Raw genomic sequence first — 20,289 nt, forward strand, 5'->3', positions numbered from 1 at the left:
CGTCTATGGACGAAAGTTAGAGTATGGATTGATGAAACAAAAAAAAATTTTTCATGATACAGACGATAGTTTTTTCGCTATTTTTCCGACAATTTTCTCCATGGAGAAAAATTTTCGAAAAAATGTTTTTCTTTTTATATTTTTATTAGATTGCTGAGAAAATTTCCTTTCGATTTCACTAAAAAATTTTTGCTCTACGATGCATAGTTCAGGAGATATGAATTTTCAAAGTTTGAGGTATATAGAGAAATCGTGAAAATTCATCTAGAGTTTTCCGGGAAAATAGGCCACTATAATTTTTTTGAATTTCACTTTTGGTCATGTATCCACGAGCTCTACCTCTGGTGAAAATTTCATGCAAATCGGAGAACCTCCGGCCCAAACCTGTCCGATAATTTAAAAAAAATGTGCTACTTTTCCCTGAATGTCGTTTCCCTGAACATCAGTTCCCCGAATTCCAGTTCCCTGAATATCCCGTTTCCCCAATTAGCCCACTTCATCCAAAAATTTTTGGCATTCATAATTGTCGTACATTTATACATTTCAGGGTGGTGAACGAACTAACCATCTAATATGCACACTTCTTTATTTAGTTGGTGGTTCTTTCGAGTTTTACCGTCCTCAGCATTTTTGCCAACATGTGTATAGCCGAGAATGACAGAATACCTCCTTCTTTTGATGGCTTATCGTTCTTTCTCGTTCACTATCCAACCACTGAAGACTATTACTGAGAACTAGCATTGGGGGTACCGATGATTCTGAACGCCATTTTTGATATCTTTTCGTTTTATTATGCCACAATAATTTTTTGCGTCCAATCTTCTATTGGTTTTATCATAAATTTTGCCTTCTTTTAAAAATAAGCTGTTCTTTATATTTATACTGTTTTAAATTTTATTATGTAGTAAAGCTAAATGTTACCCTTTTTATATATTGTTGTTTTATCAATTCTTGCAAGACGTGCTGTTAGAATGATAATTACTTTAGAACCTGCCAATATTTAACTTTTTTTTTTACAAGTGCATGATTTCCTTTCGATATATGCTGAAAAAAGAAATTCAATCACAAATTTTCCCTTCTTTCGATAATAAACGGTGTTTTTGACGTACACTTCCAAAATTAAAATTTATAGTGAATCGTTCAAAGATTTTGTCACACATATTTTCTTATAAAAATCTGTTGGTCATTCGAGTTATGCTATGGGAAGATTTTTTTGCGTTAGAGCCTTAAACATTTTAAACGAAAAATAATCTGCTCTCGTATATAGGCTGTTTTCTATTATGCTGCAATATTAGGTCTTTGGATAAAAGCTTTTAATATTTTGCAAATTAATTTTCCCTTCTTTTATCAAGTAACTTTCATCAAGTGTTACGTTCAAACTGGATAACTGTTCCATAGCTCCAATATTCATTCTATTACAAATTAGTCTATTAGGAAGCCGCTTGACTTGGTTCATTTTTGCAATCATGAATATTTATGTCTCACAAAAATACAAAGATCAGACACAAAGAAATTTGCTCTTAAGGACATATCTCCTTGAGTACCAAAATGGCCTCTAATATGGCACCTTACTCCCCCCCTTCACTTTCCGCTCCCTCCTCCCACGCTTCTCACAGTGTTTTCGAGAGCGATCACAAAAAATGATTATTTGAAGTTACTAACCTTATTGTAGAGGGGTGGTTTCTTAACTGAAAGCATTCCATAATGTGTTTTTCACAAATTAGCAGTTTTTGAATGCAAACACGTAGTTATTGCTGTGATTAGTGTTGTAAAATATCACGCACTACCGAAACACTTCTTCTTCACGCATCGAGATATTGTTTGCTGGCTTTTCGGTGCCCGTACTAAAATTCACTTTTAATCGTACTTCTACTCACCGTAGCAATTCAAAAATCTAATGCGATACTTGAAACACTTTGATTTCTCACGCACAATTCTCCTGGGAGCAATAAATCACTTAAATTCGTCAATTTGTGCTCGAAAACAGCACCGGAACGCTTTGGCGTAGCTAGGATTTTTTTCTGGAGGGGGCCTAGGGGGGGCTAACAAATACTTGTTTTACAGAAGTAATGTCGGTCGCAACAATCACGATTTTTACAAATTTCGTAGTTTTTACAGATTTGTATCGATTTTATTTATTTCTTATTTTGTCTCATTTCGCGGCATATCAGTGATATTTGTAAATTTCAATTATCGCTACGAAAAAGATTCATTCTTGTTGTATCCAGTCAAAAATCATTGAAGAATTCTAGCAAAAAGATCAAAAGGATAGTCTTTAGTGTTTTTTCTTTGATCTTTTCAGGTATTCAATCATGTGCTTTGAAGAGTTTCCTCTGAGAATTCCTACAGGAATTTATTCATGAATTATGTTCGTACTTTTCAGCGCTTTTTTTCAAGAACTCCTTACTAGTTTTCATTGAGTTCGTCCTGGGATTCCCCAAGAGAATCATTCTCAGACTTTTTGATCTCATCAGAAAATTTCTCGAAGAATCTCTATCAAACTGCTTAAAAAATCGGATTCCTAGTAATATCCCACAAAAAATTCATGAGCACTTTAAAAAATTTAATTGGAAAATGTTATTCAAGATTGCACAGAGAAGCTTTCCACAATAAATCTGTATTTTTTTTACACATAATTATTTTTGGATTTATCTAAAATCGAGGTGCAGCATCTCGCATTCCTTTAAAAGTCTCTTGAAATTTTATATTTGTTTTTTATTTTTTCAAAAATTCCTAACTAAGCAATACTTTCAAAAAGTTTTCCTTGAAAATGATCAAAAATCCACGAGTAATTTGTTCAGAGGTTTCTTAGACAATTAATCTCGTAGATTCATGATTCATCTAAGCACTTTCTTTTTTTCTTAAAACCGCACTAACGATTCTTTTGGGATTTTAATTGAAGAAATTTTTCATCAGATTCACTAAGCACTTGCAATTCATTCTTTAACTTCTAAAAAATCTCCAGAAGTTCCATCAAGTATTCTTTCAGGTTCTCGAAATAATTCATTTTTTGCGAATATAAATCTCAGGACTCTTCCATAAATAAAAAAAAACATATAAAAATTTAAACACTCTCCATTTTTTGGTTCAAAAACTACTCCTGGAATAACTTTATATTTTTTAGGGATTACTTCATGCATTCCTCTATGAAGCACTCCAAATCAGATTTCTAAAGAAACGAAAGGTTTGAAATAACTTTGTTGGTAAGTTTTGAAATAATTGCAGCTTAAATATAATTCGGAAAAAATCATTCAATTCCTGCCGTAAAATTTAAGAATTTCTGAAACATGTTAACAATGTACCTCACAGAAAAGCTTTAGTGGTTCTTATAGGAATTTACTACATAAAATCGTGCTCTGGGGACGGACCTGGTGTAGTGGTTAGAACACACGCCTCTCACGCTGAGGTCCTGGGATCGAATCCCATCCCCGAGATAGTCACTAAAAATTTCAGTGACAACTTCCTTCGGAAGGGAAGTAAGGCCGTTGGTCCCGAGATGAAGCCCAGGGTTAAAAATCTCGTTAATAAAGACAGAAAAAAAAACCGTGTTCTTTTTCGACGTCTTTTATAATAGAAAATGATCCATGTTGAAACGTATGGAATTTTTACTAAAAGTATTTGTATCTAGAATTTTATATAATATTCAGTATGAACTTTAAAGATTCATGATACTATGGTGAACATATTGATGTAGAATTCATTTTTTCCTACCTCTATAATTTCCAAAAAACTATTTTGAAGGTTTTATTATCGGCTATTTTTTAGTACTGTAGAAGTTCAATGCGAAAATGTGAGATTCTTATTTAAATCTTAGTGGAAACTTTTGCATTACTTTCAAAATTTGTTGAGGAATTCCTGATTTTCAGGAATCATCAGAAACCATGCGTATAAATATTCTGTAATTTTTCAAAACTTGTATAAGTTACCTTTTTTGGATTCTTTGAAACGTTGCTTTTTGGAGTATGGACAGATTTTTGTATGAGGTTCCTCAAAGCGATATGCGAAGGATGGAGAAACAACAAAATGTTGAAGCAAGTCGAACAATAGGTGGGCAATGGTACAATGAAAGATAGTTTATAATATTTTTTCTACAGGTAAATTACAGGATAGTAAAAAGTTCTATAATGGATTAACAAATAAAACAAAATTCTAAAGGCCCATCAGAATCTTCTTTAGAAATTATCCTAAAAAGCTATCCTTCCTTGATTTCTGGTTTTCTAGAATTCTACCAGAAAGCCTTTAGAAATTCAGCTTTCTTATCGCACAAAAATTCAAACAAAGAACCAATTTCTAAAAAAGTGGTTTAAGGAAAATCAATTAAAATTTGTTTATGAATATCTTCATGAATTTTCCCCTTCCCAGTTATTTTGCTACAGACTCTTCTACCGCTATGCTAATTTCGGAAGCAAAATTTTCCTGGGGGTTTTCAACAAATTTCCTCAAAATATTCGAGGGCAAGACAATTTTTTTCCAATTCTTGAATTATCCGGGGATTTGAACCAAAATTTCAAAAAAAGAAAACAAAGAAGACATTTTGACGCAATATGTGCAATATTTTGGAAATATTTCTTAAGGACTTTTGATGACATTTTTGGAAGAATTTATAATAAAATTTTTGCGAAAACTATTTAAAGCAATTCAAAGAAGAACTTTCAGCGAAATATCTTTGTATTAGATTTGACAGAATTAATGATTTTTTAAGGGAATTGCGAGCGAAAACTGAACTTTTGAAAGGTTAAGTAACATTTTTAAGGTAAATCCGGGAACATTTTCCGAAAACAATTTGATAATAAAAAGTAAACATAGGAGTGGATGTCCACCAGGATGAATGCTTTGAAAGTATGAACAAATCCCACAATATTGACTAATTTCGAAAAGATTTGCAAAAGTTCTGAAGCCACCTTTAAATATTCCTTGAAATGTTTGATTATACTAAAATTTTATAAGGTACACCAATACAATAGATACAATAGAATACAATAGAAAGGTATCATAGTGAAATGGTAGTATGATAAGAAATATTAACACAAATGGTCCAAACGTTTAGGTTAGAAAAATCTACCGATATTTATTGGCATCATATTCAAAACTTGGCATTTCATATTACCCCACCCGTTTCAATTTGCCTCGGTGTACCTTAATGCATATCGAAAAGCTTTTTGAAAAAATGTGCTACAAATCTATTGAATATTATTCAAATAATTTTTGAAATAATAATCTCTTGAAAAAATATAATTCATACAATAAATTTATTCTAGCAAAACTATTTAAAAAATTGAATCAAAATCAAAGAAAGCTATGGTCGATTTTTTACATTTTTTTTCATGTCATGTTAAATTTCTACCATTCATTTCAAGAAAACTTGGCCATGCCGAAATTCCTTGAAAGTAAAGCCTTATTTTTCGACAAGAATTCCCGCTATGTTTAGCCTGAGAAATTCCTATAGTAACTTTGTCTATTTTTTCAATTATTTTTTTCGGACATTATACGAGTTGAAGTTATTGTATGGATTTATTTAGTGGATTCTCATAAGAGTAATCATCATCACCACACACCTCGAGCAGGGTATCCTCCAAAACATGAGAAATCAGAATGCAGTGTTGCTCTATGCTAAAACAGAATTATTTGGATTATTGAAAAAAAAAACGAGTTTTTGGAATCAAACTACCATTTTTTATACCGCGGTATTTTTTACAATGGATATGTCGAAAAATTGCGCTTACCACATACAACAAGAAGCTAGTTTTAACAGTAACCAATCGATCGACAGCCGGACAGATAAGCTTTCGGTTATCGCGTGATTCAAAAAAGTCAGAACCACCACGCTGATGCTGTATATGACAAGCGAGGTTTTCTCGCTATAGTGTTCTACAACATAAAATAATGTAACTACTGAAGAAATGTTTGTCTATAACAAGAGTCTTGTGTATTGGATTCAGAAGATTTTGCTGCATGTTAACTTGTTTGTTTGTTTTTATTTATTTTAATTCCTTAAAGAGGCAGGCATTTATCAAGATATATAACTACAACCAAGCTAAGTGAAGTCCAAACAGCCCGGCCGAAGGAATTAACCCCCCCCCCCCTCTTTCTTTGGAAATCCACGTTAACAAATAGTAAAGCTTCTACTGTTTTTATAGGCACAGAAAGATTAACTTGAAAAAATAATAGATAACTTTAACATAGTATTAAGCAAACTTTAACAGAAACTCTGTAATTACTTTAAACTGTGTATATCTCAATTTCTGGAGTTCCCTTATGGTACTCCACCATTTTCACGAGACGAACCAGCCAAGGGCTGAAAGTCTCGTTAATAAAGACAATAATAATATTTTTTTTAAATTTTATTATCATCAAAAATTCTGGGGGGGGGGGGGGGGCTGGATGGTTCTGGAGGGTGCCAGGCCCCCCCCTGTTCCTACGCCAATGCCGGAACGCGAATTCACTGAGCCAACATTGTTTATGAATCGGATGCACCGCTCTCACTGATTGGAAGTGATGTCAGTTTTTATGTTTGGAATAGAATTTGTTTGGATATTCATACACTTGCTACAACCACGTATTTTACAATTTCATAATACTCAAAAGGTGTACAATGTCACAAGTGTTGTAAAACATTTTTATGCATGAGAAAAACAATATACAACGCAATTTAACAGCAAAAGCGACTATGAGATATTCTACAGTACAATTGACTGTAGTATTCAAATGCATACTGATGGCAACTTTCTCCGTCCGTGAGAAGCGAGAGAAGAGAGGAGAAAACTGCCAAAAAAGTAAACAACACACGCATGGTGGGAAAAATGCTTATAATGTTAGTCAAAAATCATGTTTTCACTACCAAATGAAATAAATTGTGATTTTGAGCTTCTATGAAGTTGTTGAAGAATTCATATCGACAATAATACTTTTGTATGAAACGTGTGCTAGTAATACTGCCTACATAATTCTGTGGGTGGAGGTATACATGGAACATGATTATTTATTTTTGGCCGACGCACATAACATAGTGCTTCGCCTTGTTGGGTGGCTCGAGAGGGTGCTTTAGCGGGTGGCTCGAGTGGGTGGCAACATTATGTTTACGAGCTCAATGAACTTTCACACTAAGTTATGAGTAGGATGAACATAAGACCACTAGGATGAAACTTATCCTAACTATGCGCGAAATAGCACTCTCGAAAGAAACATAAAATGCAATTTTATTCGAATATTCTGACGTTACTTTGTAATCAGGCATATATTGTAACACATTATTCAAAAACTGTCATTCTCACCTCAGGGTACTCGGGCGGTGGCGTCGTGGTGGTCGTCTTGGCGAGCGGGTTCGGTCGCATATTGCCTCGCCGCAGGAGCAGGTTATTTCGGCTACCGGTCTTTGGCTGATCATCCTGTGACAGAACGGAGGTAACTACTGCCGCCAAGCATAGCAACACTGTCAGATACGTGCTGGAAAGATATGTGAGAAAAAAAAACGATATGGAAATTAGATACAACTCTACACACAGGAAAATAAGCACCATGCGCCTCGATGTTTGTTCCACTTCGAGTAATCAACCCAAATTTGAAAGTAGAATTGTTGGAACGAGTTTTCATCATCATCGATACGTACAGTATTGGACAACAGACTTGCAACTTTTTGGATTTTACATACAAAATTACCAACTTTGGAGGGTTAGATCCGTTGGAACTGAGTTTTTTATGGACAAAGTGAAAGTTTCATATAAATAATTCCAAAAATAACTTAGATCTAACCTTCCAAAACTGAACATTTTTTGAAGAAAATAGAAAAAGTTACAAATTTATTGTCCAATACTGTTAGGTAATGGCATTCAGTGTGAGCACCAGAACTGCTCCTTCACTGACCTTCGCATTTTTTTTCGTCCTCAGTGCGGCAAACGAGTGGCGGAGAGTTCCGTGTTCTGTTTGAAATTTATATGCAATTAAGCAACTCCAGAACGGGGCCGGTTCCGAGTGGTTTTATTAACAAGCCGCCCCATCATCACAGCAGCAGCAGCTTCGACTGACTGGCTGGCACTATGGGCAGTTATAGACTGGCGGCCAAAAGTGTTTTTGCCATCTCATGTCATATTTATGAGTTTTGTAATACAAAGTTTCGACAAAAAATGTTTTCTTGCTCTGATATTCCAGGGATATCTCCATAGAAGTCTTTACTATGGAATGATGTACAATAAATACCGGTCAAAACGAGTAATTTTCTTCGATTTTATCCCACCCGATCGCCCATAGTGGCTGGAGGAGCGCGCGTGGAGAATTTGAAAGTTGATGGAGCGCGATCCTCAACAGGGTACCAACGAACATGTGCTGCGGATGGGCTTGATGCTCTTGAGGGGACTTTGAACTTGTGAGAGGAGTTGATATTTATGCGGTAACCGGCTACTAGCTACCTACTTGCCGTCAATGTCACTCAAGCGAACAAGGTTGCTCCAATATATGGGTGGTAAGTATTTGCGCTGTTCTAGGGCCATCAGGTTTTGGAGCTTTGTGTTCTGGTGTAGATTTAATGAGCCTTTGAAATTAACCTTTTCCAGAACAGGAATCCATCGTTCTGGCTGATCCAGTCAAGGTAAAATGTATATCCGGTTTTGGGTTAATGAAGCTTTTCCGTAAACGAGTGTAATATTATACAGTAGAATAATGCGTAAAGTTAATGGCTAATTGGAACTAGCAACAAGTACCCTATTAAACACATGACAAATAAATCAACAACCGACCAAATCTTATGTAAATGAGTGTATGATGTATCAAGTGACCACAAAAATTATAAACGAGTTATCGATCATATAAGATGACTTCTGGTCAATGATTGAATGTATATAAAAATTATGATAACATTTCGATTTTCAAGACATAATGCACTTATTTGGCAACATTGAGCGTAATACGGTCAAATATATTTTGGAATATTTTTTTAAATTTATTTTCATGTTTTTTTTACTTTGATATTATCTACCTTCTAAATCAATAAAAATGGAATGGTGTTTGTATGTCTCGAGTGGGTTTGAAAACTGGTCCATGGTTTTACCTGGGCTTTCACAGATAAATTCTTCAATTGTTTCGACGTGTGCGTGCGAAGAATGTAATTGTTTGCCGAGTCCACTAGTTGAACTATAAAAGGTAATCTGGCAGAACTCGGACTTTTCAAGCGGTTTCGAATGAAAAATATTTGATAAACACGAATGAATCAAAACCCATAGAATAAATAATACTCATTGAGAAAAAACGAAAAATTTATTCTCAAAGTATTATAGTGGAAAATAAGTATATTAGATAACACTGTTCTATTTTTTTGGACTCTTTCAACGATTTTCTCAAATAGTTCATTTTACTTTATAACTTATAGTTTCGAAGACATAATTTGGCAAAATTATGGGTTTTTGTCGTATTTGAAATCACGGAGGATGATCACATGAGCCGTGGGTAGGTCCGAAAAGCATAAAATTGATATTTATTCCTTAGCCGAGTGGTTAGAGTCCGTGCCTACAAAGCAAAGCCATGTTGAAGATGTCTGGGTTAGATTCCCGGTCGGTCCAGGATCTTTCCGTAGTGGAAATTTCCTTGACTTCCCTGGGCATACAGTATCATCGTACTTGCCACACGATATACGAATGCTAAAATGGCAACTTTGGCAAAGAAAGCTCTCAGTTAATAACTGTGGAAGTGCTCATTGGACACTAAGCTAAGAAGCAGGCTCTGACCTAATGAGAACGTAACGCCAATAAGAAGAAGAACACATTTCAAATGAATGAGCAATGGATCATAATTTTGTTAAAATCAGTACGTTACGCAAAATTTGGCTATACAGCAAGGGGTTGTTTTACATACAGGGCCGTCCATTTTCAATTCATTGAAGGCATTTTTAGTCCCCAACTGACTGAATAACTCCCAAATGGAAGGAGATAGCGAGTTTCTTCACTCACCAAATTACGCATTTTGCATAGCTTTAAACTTTGAAGAAATATTTGAATTGAAAACGTTAGAGCTAGAAAACCTAGAAGCTAGAAGTTTTATTCGGACCACCCTACGTCACCGTTAGAAAAACTCTACAAATCGGTCAATTCAAGAGATACAAAGAAACATTTTTGGCAAATTTGCTTGAAATTGAATGGTCTACAACTTTGCTGGGGCATTTATACTATTATTTCTACAAATAAGTAAGTTAGATACAAATTTCTATGAAAATGTAGTCTAGCCTAAATTTCAATAACGCCAAACAAAGGGCTTAACTATTGCAAACATCTTTGTAGAAGACCGATTTCGTCTAATGTTCCATTCTAAAGCTCAAAATACATCTTTCCGCGTAAAATTGCTCTCTGGACCATAGTGGACGGGTGCAATAAAGAAAGCCAGAGAGCGACGCTAATGACCGTATGCTAGGGGTCGGTACCCGGCTCAAAAGAGAACGGTACAAGATAACAAGGAATGAAGAAAACCATATAAACCACAGAAACAAGAAGCAACATGAAGTATTAACGCATTTGCCCAAAAGGACACATGGCATTCTCGAAAGGAAAGTACCAATCGCGGTTTGGCTCCCTTTTTACGGGAGTTAATATTGCGGTGTTTTATCAAATGCGGTTGTTCTTTTCCTGGAGCATTCGCCGCGTGGAATTTGGGGCAAATGCACGTTTTTGGGAACTCAAATCAAGCGGACCAACCAATAAGTGTGATAGCTGAAGCGCAGGAAAGCTAAGATCGAAACGATACGCGTAAGTTCATTAGTAGTACCCACCATGTGCAATGACCTCGATGAGAATTTGTTACCCGACATGTTAAAGGATTACTGCGAACAATTCTCGTGTAACTTTTATAAAGGATCTATCTAACATTGAGAGGTTCTCTTTGTTTACTTTCTCTTTAATCAATAACTGAGTCACATTAACCTCTTATGTTGCGTTTTACGTCAGTCAAGGAAATTGCCTTTCGATATATAGTGGATAACTTCCAAAAATCTTAGTATTCCACTGTTATAATCGAAAGGAGAGAATATCGCATTTGTACATAGGTCCTTTAGTAATGTTCAGCGAGAATTGTTCAACGATGAAAAAGGGAGAGTAATGATAAACGAGGTCTTGTGAATGTCACGAAGTTCTTCTCTGGACAAAAATTAGAGAAGGGTACATGGACATTGGTAAACAATTACTTTTCGAGTCGCTGTTAAGTCCAATTGAACTCGCTCACACTCACCAATATAACTATCATGAAGAGATCTTACTTGTAATGGTACTAGTTAGCGTGGGCAGACTGAACTGGGCTCAACAACCGAATTTCCGAAAAAGACTCAAGACTAAACTCAAGACTTCTTGAGCCCACATCGGAAACTTTCGGGAAGTCTTCCGGGCACCTGGTTCCTTCAGGAAAGGGTCCATATATGGGCCGGTTATGAAGCAAGGCTTGCGACATATCAATCTTCAAGATGTTACGAATAAATATGTTGGAGACTATTTCAATCCTTTTCGGTCACATTGACTACATTCCAGAAACTTCCGGACACTTGGTTCTCACAGGAAAGTAACTATATATGGAGACTAGTAACCGTAAAATCCTTGTAGATGGGTTCTTCTATCCCAACAGTTGTAATGGATTTGACGTGCCCTTCTTATAACAAACCACTCCGTGGATAACTTGACAGGTATTGCAAATTTCATTATACTTTCCGTTGGATCATATTCTTGGAAGGAGATTTTCTATTTCCCGCGGGCTTCGCGTAAGTGTCTCTGCTTACGGGTAAGCCACCTTCCCTTCCCTTTGGCCCTTCATACAATGGTATGTTGAATTCAGATTGATATTGAAAATTGACTATACTGTTAGGTGGAACCGCATGCAGAGCAAGACCCAAGCTAGAATGGTGGCTACCTACATGTATCCGAATCGTCCTTCGGTATCCAAAACTTTGTCGATGCATTTGAAGATGCAACTTTTCTATTATACAAAACCGTTAAAGATTTGAGAATTAATCTATTTGGTTAAAAGATATGCGCAAAATTGTGCAACAAAGTCGCCACACCTTGTAAGAGTGTAAGAAAGATTTATCAACGAAAGACTTCAACGGATTGGAAACGACGAACTTTTTCCCTTTCGTCTATTTCGAACTGCCTATCGAAGTAAAATTAAACTTATAATTTAAGAAACACAACTTCGTTGACCCACATCGTTGGTGTGGTTCGGGGCATTGGTAACATTTACCTTTGTACACGCGACGACCGTCCATTGAAATCATGTCAACCGATCGAGCTTGTACCAATCCACAGTTCAGTTGTCGGGCCTGGTACTACCATGGTCGCCTTCCCAGATGCAGTATTGGACGGTACATTTGCAACTTTTTCGATTTTCGATACAAAATGTCCTATTTTTGTAGACTTGATCTCAGGATTTTATAGACCTGTTTGAATAAAATGTCTACAATACGTCAGAGATAACATGGATTTCAACATATATTTGAGAAAGTTTTTCGATCACAAGTTCAAAAGTAATAACGATTTGACTGGAAACAAAATGTCTTACGAAACATTTTAAACAATTTATCAGGAAATATGAAAGCCCTACATAACAACTGTCTTTAGTAAGCTTGTTTATCTTGTATAAATCTACAACTTTGCTATAGAAATAGAAATTATAGCTTTGTTGTATATAAGCTATGAATTCTATTTTTTTTTTCAAATTTTGTCAATCAAAAATAAATGTCAAAAAATTTACTTCAGCCATACTGTTATTGCTTTTGAAATCGTGATTGGATGAATCACTCAAACATATATGTTGCAATTGAAGTTATATTTGACCTGCTGTGAAAATGTCATTCAAATCTCTTAACTTAATCATTTTATATGACAAATCGAAAAAGTTTCAAATGTATTGTCCTTCACTGTAAATGCATGTGTATGTAAATCGATTTGGGTTCAACTTTTGGATTGCATATGGTTTGAATAGTAAAACAGCCTCCAGCCATGATCGGGGGCAAGATCTGAAGTCTCAGTCTTAGTCTGGGTAAAATGTTGCAGTTGCCTCGGGGTTGACATTTGATTTTGCCATACCCCTCAGTTGTCGTCGTCGGCGTCGTCGTTCGTGGGTTATCGGTTGCGGAGAGGGTGGACAGTTCGCGATCCTAGACCTGCATAGAACTACCGTTATCTACCAAGCTGGTATGCCGCCTAGGCCTGATGGCGATTGCATGCGAGGTGGAGATCGGCTTGGTTGCCTTTCGCGATTGGGGCTACAGTGTAACGGCATTGGAAAGAATCAGTGGAGAATGAAAAAAACATATTTTGACAAACTGAAGTGTTGATTCAAATAAGTATGGTAGGATTTCTTTTGGTCAAATAAGGTCGAGGTCTTCAGAATACTTATAGCGTGAAGGCGTTGTAGCTCTGTTTGGACATAGCAATGCATCTGGTTGAAACTGGTTCAGTCCACTCATTCCAATCTGTACTCGACAACGGAGCGCTAATATACATTATTATCTTTTAAACAGGTACTGAAACGCTGAATTATACTCATTACAAAACAAGAGTGATAGCTGACTTAGTTTCCAGTTAGGAATCAACATAACCGGTATTTGAGTTCCTTTCACTTCACCTAATACGCCCATACTTTCCTGATCGCGTTTCAGTTAACAATTTAATCCATGAATGGTAATGATGACGCCATGGCATTTTGAACAATTAATGTTTGATTGATGGGAGACTGGGGACGCTATCAAAACATGTGGCTCAATGTGCTTGAACCGTTTTCGTCACGACTAATAGCTTTCTATCAAAAAGCAAATCATTTGACATGAACTAATTGGCCATAACATACCAATATAGGTAGCTGTTGTTTATCGACCATCACAAAAGCCGGCCTGGAATTCGTAGAAGGGATTCTAGAAGCGGAAAAACAAGTAGGGCTATCAGGGTATTAAATTGAGAAATATGAAATGAAGAGCACCCATAAAAAAAAATTCTGCCGTTGGAGTTACTTTGCGAATAATTTTTTGAGCGATGTTTTGCATTAATGTCACCAATGACAAAATTTTTGACTTATTGCGAGTCCATTTCCGCAAGTCATTTTGAAGCAAATTAGCTTACAACCCAGTGTATTGAAAAGGAAAATAGGCAGCTATGAAAGTATATTTACCAAGCTGTGTTTCAACAGAAGCATCCAACGTTTCACAAACTTTGGTTTCAAATAAAAAAAAAGTTGATGTTTTATACGCCTATGAATGATCTTGTTTGTTAAAGTGAAATGAATAATATTCTTGGGAAAGCCCTTTACGAAGAATGCCAGATTGGTTTCTGGGGAAATACAAGCAAATCATTTATTCATTTTTTTAAATTTCTTTATCAGTTTCATTCCCAACATTACATTCATTTCATATCCAGGTGTTCTGTGTTGTTAGACAACACTATCATCCTAATATGGTAAAACAAATTTAAGATTTTATTAACATTTTGTTAACAACATATTACATTTCATTTGCCGTAGCAGTTCAGTTTTTTTACAGGTGAATTGATTTCACCTGCTTATAAGATAAAAAAACACCTTTTTTAATTTACTTAACCTAACTTTACCTAAATATATAATACATTAATCGTGGCAATAGAAGATTGTAACGATTTTTTCCTGAAATTATTCATTATTTTATTTGGCATTTGTTCCAATGTTTCAACACTTGATTTTCTATGTAACTCATTGGTACTATACCAGGGAAGAAGCCTCAGAATCAATTTCAGAATAAATTAGATTAAGCTAATTGAAAACGTTTTTATTTTTCTTATATGCAGGTGAAATCAACTGACCTGTAAAAAATCTGAACTGGAACGGCAAATGAAATGTAATATATTGTCAACAAAATGTAAAAAAAGTTGCCTAACACAGAACACCTAGATATAAGAAATGAATGCATAATATGGAAAGCTCAAAGATCGTTTATACCCAGGGAAGTCGATAAAAATACCGAAACGATCCTCGATCGGCGAAATACGAACCGATAGCTGCGGTATTTTACGACCATTTGGACTTAGGGACGAATGACCTCCGGGTTAAAGTCCCTCTCAAACAACAACAACCATTTGGACTTCTCAAGGATTTAGACAAATGGCTGCCCTTAGCATTCAAAATCATCGCTCTCGTAAAACAGTCAGCAACCGCCATGATTCATGAGCATCGTCGCCGTAACCACTTTCAATAAACATGCAAAGCTTCAGTGCTCTCCACAGCGCTTCGCCGTTTTCTTTGCAGTTCAACCACCATTACCACAAGATCAATCATTGTCATCCATTCATCTCCAGGGCCAACAACCGGAGAAACCAAAACGTACAATTTCCGATGCACAATTACGGATCGTGCGATCAAATTATTATCTCGTTTTGTGTTTTCTTGTTTCCTTTTTCCTACTTGGATTTTTTTTTCAAGTAGGAGAGAGCAATTCAAAACGAATCCATAAGATACCTTTAGTGGAATTTTAGCTTAACTTTCGTAATTTATTCCTCGATACTTGTGCAGAAATTTTAGACCATCATTTCAAAATAGTTTGTTGCGAATATTTCGAATCGCTCATGCAATTCCATCCTTGGGCGTAACCAGGGAGATTAAGGCCTTATAAGGTCTAAAATTTTCCGCCCAGAAATCATCCGAAAAGTATACATGTTCTAGACGCCATGTTAATGGTGAGTACAGTAGCAGTATCAAAAATTTTAAAGTTTACTCTCAATTTATACCTACTATAATCAAACAGAAGATTCTCACATTGCGACAAATCAACGCCTAGCCTTTTATATGAGCAAATGGCGGTACACATATAGTATCGATGTATTGTACTGCCCATAATAAATGCGAAAATCGTCATAAGATGTTATATGGTAGTTTTAATATGGAAAATGTAAACAAAACAACATTATATGTATTGTCTCATCTGTTTAGACATTGTTTTTTCGCTTTGAAAATGATTTTGGTCTGTTACTTTATCCTTACTAGAGAGAAATTAAAGCATACTTTCAAATTTTATCATGCAGGCGTTGAGCTCAATATCTTTGTGACGAAAACTTTCAAAACGTCAACGATAGGGTGAGATTCTTCACAGGCTTTGTCTCGAAAATTCGCCCATGTCAAATGATAGAATGAATCTTTACCTGGAGCGCTGGAGACTTTAACGTACAGCCACGCAAAACAAAAAGTTGATCCAAGTGTTGTGCAGGACCTTATGAGAAAAGTTCGTGCATTTGTATATGGAATTGAAATTGAATAAAACAAACCTAGGAAAATATTCATAACATATTTCATTTTACTCCCTGAATGTTTGGAGATGATTGGTAAACGTACGAATTTCGCCATATACTTGTGTGTGTCACAATTTTATTCCGTACACCCTTTAGGCAGCGTCCATTCATTACGAAATGCCAACATTGTTTTTTTTTGACTGGGGACGGACCTGGTATAGTGCTTAGAACTCTGGCCTCTCACGCCGAGGACCTGGTATTGAATCCCATCACCAAGATAGTCACTTATGACCTGAAATGGTTATAGTCGCGATTTCCTTTGGAAGAGAAGTAAAGCCGTTGGTCCCACGATTTCATCGCCAAGGGCTAAAAATCTCGTTAATAAAGTTAGAAAAAAAAAACAACTTTTGATACTCTCCCCCCGTCGTAACCTTTGTTGTATGGAAAATTTATAATTTTTGTATGAGCCGTAACGCTTCAGCCTATTACCCTACCACCAACCCTTACCCCTTTAGAGCGTTACGTAATTTGTGGACGGCGCTTTACGCGTGGTGAAGATGGATACATTATGGGTGAAATTGTCGCATAATCTGGGATAACGCCCTAAAAGCCATTGGTAACCGCGTGAGTAGCTCGGTGTTTCTGAGCAAATGAATGAACAAACATCCAAACCAACATCACTGGCAGGTAGATAATGATCCTTTCTTCACCATAGCGTTGTTAAATTACGTGTAAATCCATTCAAATGCTCAAAAACAATGAGCTACACACATGGTCACCAATGGCGTTTAAAGCGAGATCAGAAATTATGCGAGAATTAGAAAAAAAAACCCATGCTCAGCTGGGATTCGAACCCAGGACTTTTGTATGCTAGACGAGTGCTTTACCAACTAAGCTACCAAGCCACTTGGTGACCAATAATTCAGAAGGATTTCGAAAATTATAATTTCGACGTCGTAAAACAACAGATCGCTTCAACTTTGTCAAACCTTAATCAGTTTATATAATATGTGGAGAGAAAGTCACTTACTTGCGTCCCTTTTTTGAGGGGATTCTCCCAAGAGTACTTCTAGGAATTTTCCACGACTCACGATAGAAACTCTCCATTCGTAAAGCAATCCTTAGGTATTTCCTGGAGAAATGTACGAGGATATATTACAGGATCCTCTCCCTCTAAAGCAGTGTCTGCATATTTCAATATACAGTCAACAACGCCGATCCTCAGTCGGATCCGTCATCGTTGATTTCTTCTTTGTCTTGTGTCTTTGTGTGAATGTTTTTTTTTTTTTTTTTAACAATGAGCCATTTTACGAAGCTGGTCAAATGACAGGAGACCTGGGAGAAAAGTTTACTTTTTGAATCATCTTCATGAGTTTTCACGATGATGATGGTTGATGACTGTGCGCCTTTTCAGCGTAGCTTTTCATCCAGGCGAAAACTTCAATGGAGAAAAATTATTAAAATATTTCTGATCACAAAAGAGCCTTTTTATGTGCAATATGGGTAGCAAGAGGTAGCTGATACAATAACTAGGTGTAATGTTGCAGTAACGAACATTTTTGGATCTCTTTTTTGTCATTTTCTCCATGTCCTCGTTTGATAAGATGAGGTTTTGTTAAAAATTACGCTGGATATAATCCCAGGTCTCCTGTCAATTGACGCCGTTGCGGCGATCAGCTGTTCCGAAACGTCTCATAAAATGACTAATACATGCACGAATCTGGTAGAACCAAGGGTGGAGGGCGGCTGTCAAATGGGAGTAAAATTGAAAAGCCGCCAACCTAAGTCCAGAACCCGTTTTGAAGCTTAATGCGGAGATTTGAAATTTCTTACGCGCAAAACAAATTATTTTTAATTTTCGTAATAAAAATCTGACTATGGAGAGAGTGGGGTCAGAAAACCGCCAAGATTGATAAGACATCAATGGACCGCCTCCTAATGAAATTCGGTGGCAGCAAATTCAATTTCGCTTGTGAAAAAAATCATTCCTTCAGAATACCCCACAAAAACATCCGCTAATTGCAAAAGTTGTATTTTTTCTTAAAAGACAAACATGATTCGTCAAATGGAGGCATCACAGTGCCGTTTTCTTACACCAGTAATATAAAATTCATTTGTTTTATATTCAATTCTCAGTTTCAGTGCCTCTAGGTGAAATAGAATATTGAAATGACACCAACAGTGGGCTACATTGAATGTGTGCGTGTGTGCTGCACCAAATTTCTTTCTCGTCACATTCGCTCTCATAGTTAGATTGGTTTCGTGCTAGCGGAGTTTGTTTTTGTTCGTTTTCACACTAATCGGGAATCATTCGGCTGAATTTTTACGACACTGCTCTAAAGACTCTTGCAAACGTCTTAGGATGAAATCCTGGATCCTCGGCGGATTCTACGTTGAAATTTATTTTGGATTTTTCGAAAATATCCCTGAGTAACATCCTGCCAGAATTTCGGAAGAGGTCAGTGATTGTACCTGACATTATTCTACTGATCCTAGATACTAGGAAATTTCTTGAAATATTCCTGACGAAATCTGTTAGGTTTCCACTTTTTTTGTAGAACTTTTTAAGGAAATTTTTAAAGAATTCATGGATAAATTGCAAGCGACATACTGAAGAAACTTTAATGTAACACAGAAATGTATATTCAAAAACATTCCGGAAATCAAATCTGGAGATTTTTATTTAGAAAGCCATGAATAAATTGATAGAATGATTACAGTTTTAATACGTGGAAAGAAGAGAGTAATTTCTTGGGGAGAAAAACCTACCAGAAGCTCTGGATGAATGGGTCGTGAAGTTTGTGGTAGGATTTGCTGGAGTCATCTTTGGACGAATTCCTGGAAAGATTACTGGACAAATCTGTGTTTATCGATCTAATGGAATCTCTGTATAAATTCCTTGTAAGATTCGTGGTATTACTCTGAGAGTGTTTCCTGTATGATTTTTTTTAAATTATATACGAAACACTTGTGGGAGAAATGCTTGTAGGAGTATCTAAAAGACCTCCTAGATAGATTTAAGTATTAAAATCCCCGGAAATATAATCAGAATAATCTCTAGAGGAGTTAGGTTCAGTGTTTTAGTGGGCGTGGATGATGAGTTTCATTGACAAATATTCGAGCTCAAATTTTTGGGCCATTATCTTTTGGTGGTGTAGAAGTTTCAAAAGGGGGATATTATCTACCCAGACAAACAAAAGTCGCATAACAGTTTACGAACAAAGTCATTTATTTTAGCAAATTGCATCTCACCCGCACTACATTGTGAATGAAATCGTTTGATCGATGAGTTGCCTCGTGTAAAATGATATTTTAAGAGTTCATATAAAGATTGGACACTTTGTTTTGGGTGCAACTTTTTATCGCGTGGGTTAAAATAATAAAAATTGGGTAATACTAGTTTAGAGTTTTATTTTTATGTCAAATCTTGGGCGCGGTGATCGATTATCCTGGTCAGTCGCACAGACGGATCGGAAAAAGGCTTGGAATCCACCATTCCATCGTGTGCCGCGATGTGAAGATGTTTCAGCAGACGAAGACCATGATAGGCGCGCTGGAAGCGACCGGAAACCGAAGGCGTGGAAGATAAGGCAGTACTTTTAGAATAACCTGAACCTTTCCACCCGAGACGTGGTCAAAAAGGTCAATTCGTCGAAGTCGTTCGTCCTGCCGACCATGAAACGGGCTTGGCTAGGTGTTTTAATGGTCAGGAAGGCGCCAAACCGGACTGAACACGGTGGCCAAATTGCGTGCGCGGAAGCTGTACCTTGAGTGGCTGGTCAAGCCAGGCTGTCTCGTCATGGACGATATACATCAAGGCGGACACCACACAAATCCCCGGCCTCGAGTTTTTTGTCGGTACGTCCCGTTTGGAAAAGTTCCGGAAAATCAAGATGGACAAATTCACGAAGAAATAAAAGTACAGGCAGGCGATCTGCGAGTGCGGACGGTACAGCAAGCCGTTCGTTACAACTGGCATAATAAACGGGCAGATTCATCGAGAGGAATGCTTGCAGAAGCGCTTGCTGCCCACGCTGTTCTGGGCGGATCTCGCTTCGTGCTATTACGCCAAGCCTGTAAT

General features: G+C 36.5%; 1 protein-coding gene across 4 annotated transcripts in view; it reads right to left on the reverse strand.

Annotated features, from left to right (window-relative positions):
• LOC5575879 overlaps nt 1-20,289 on the reverse strand; it is a 59,275-nt gene that overhangs the window by 22,180 nt on the left and 16,806 nt on the right. For all 4 annotated transcript variants that reach the window (XM_021844544.1, XM_021844550.1, XM_021844560.1 and 1 more), the window contains one exon: nt 7,272-7,443. In XM_021844544.1, the coding sequence (XP_021700236.1) occupies nt 7,272-7,443 (172 nt within the window). The remainder of the gene's footprint in view (nt 1-7,271; nt 7,444-20,289) is intronic.

The sequence above is a fragment of the Aedes aegypti genome, chromosome 1 (genome assembly GCF_002204515.2).
Source record: "Aedes aegypti strain LVP_AGWG chromosome 1, AaegL5.0 Primary Assembly, whole genome shotgun sequence".
Taxonomy (NCBI): domain Eukaryota; kingdom Metazoa; phylum Arthropoda; class Insecta; order Diptera; family Culicidae; genus Aedes; species Aedes aegypti.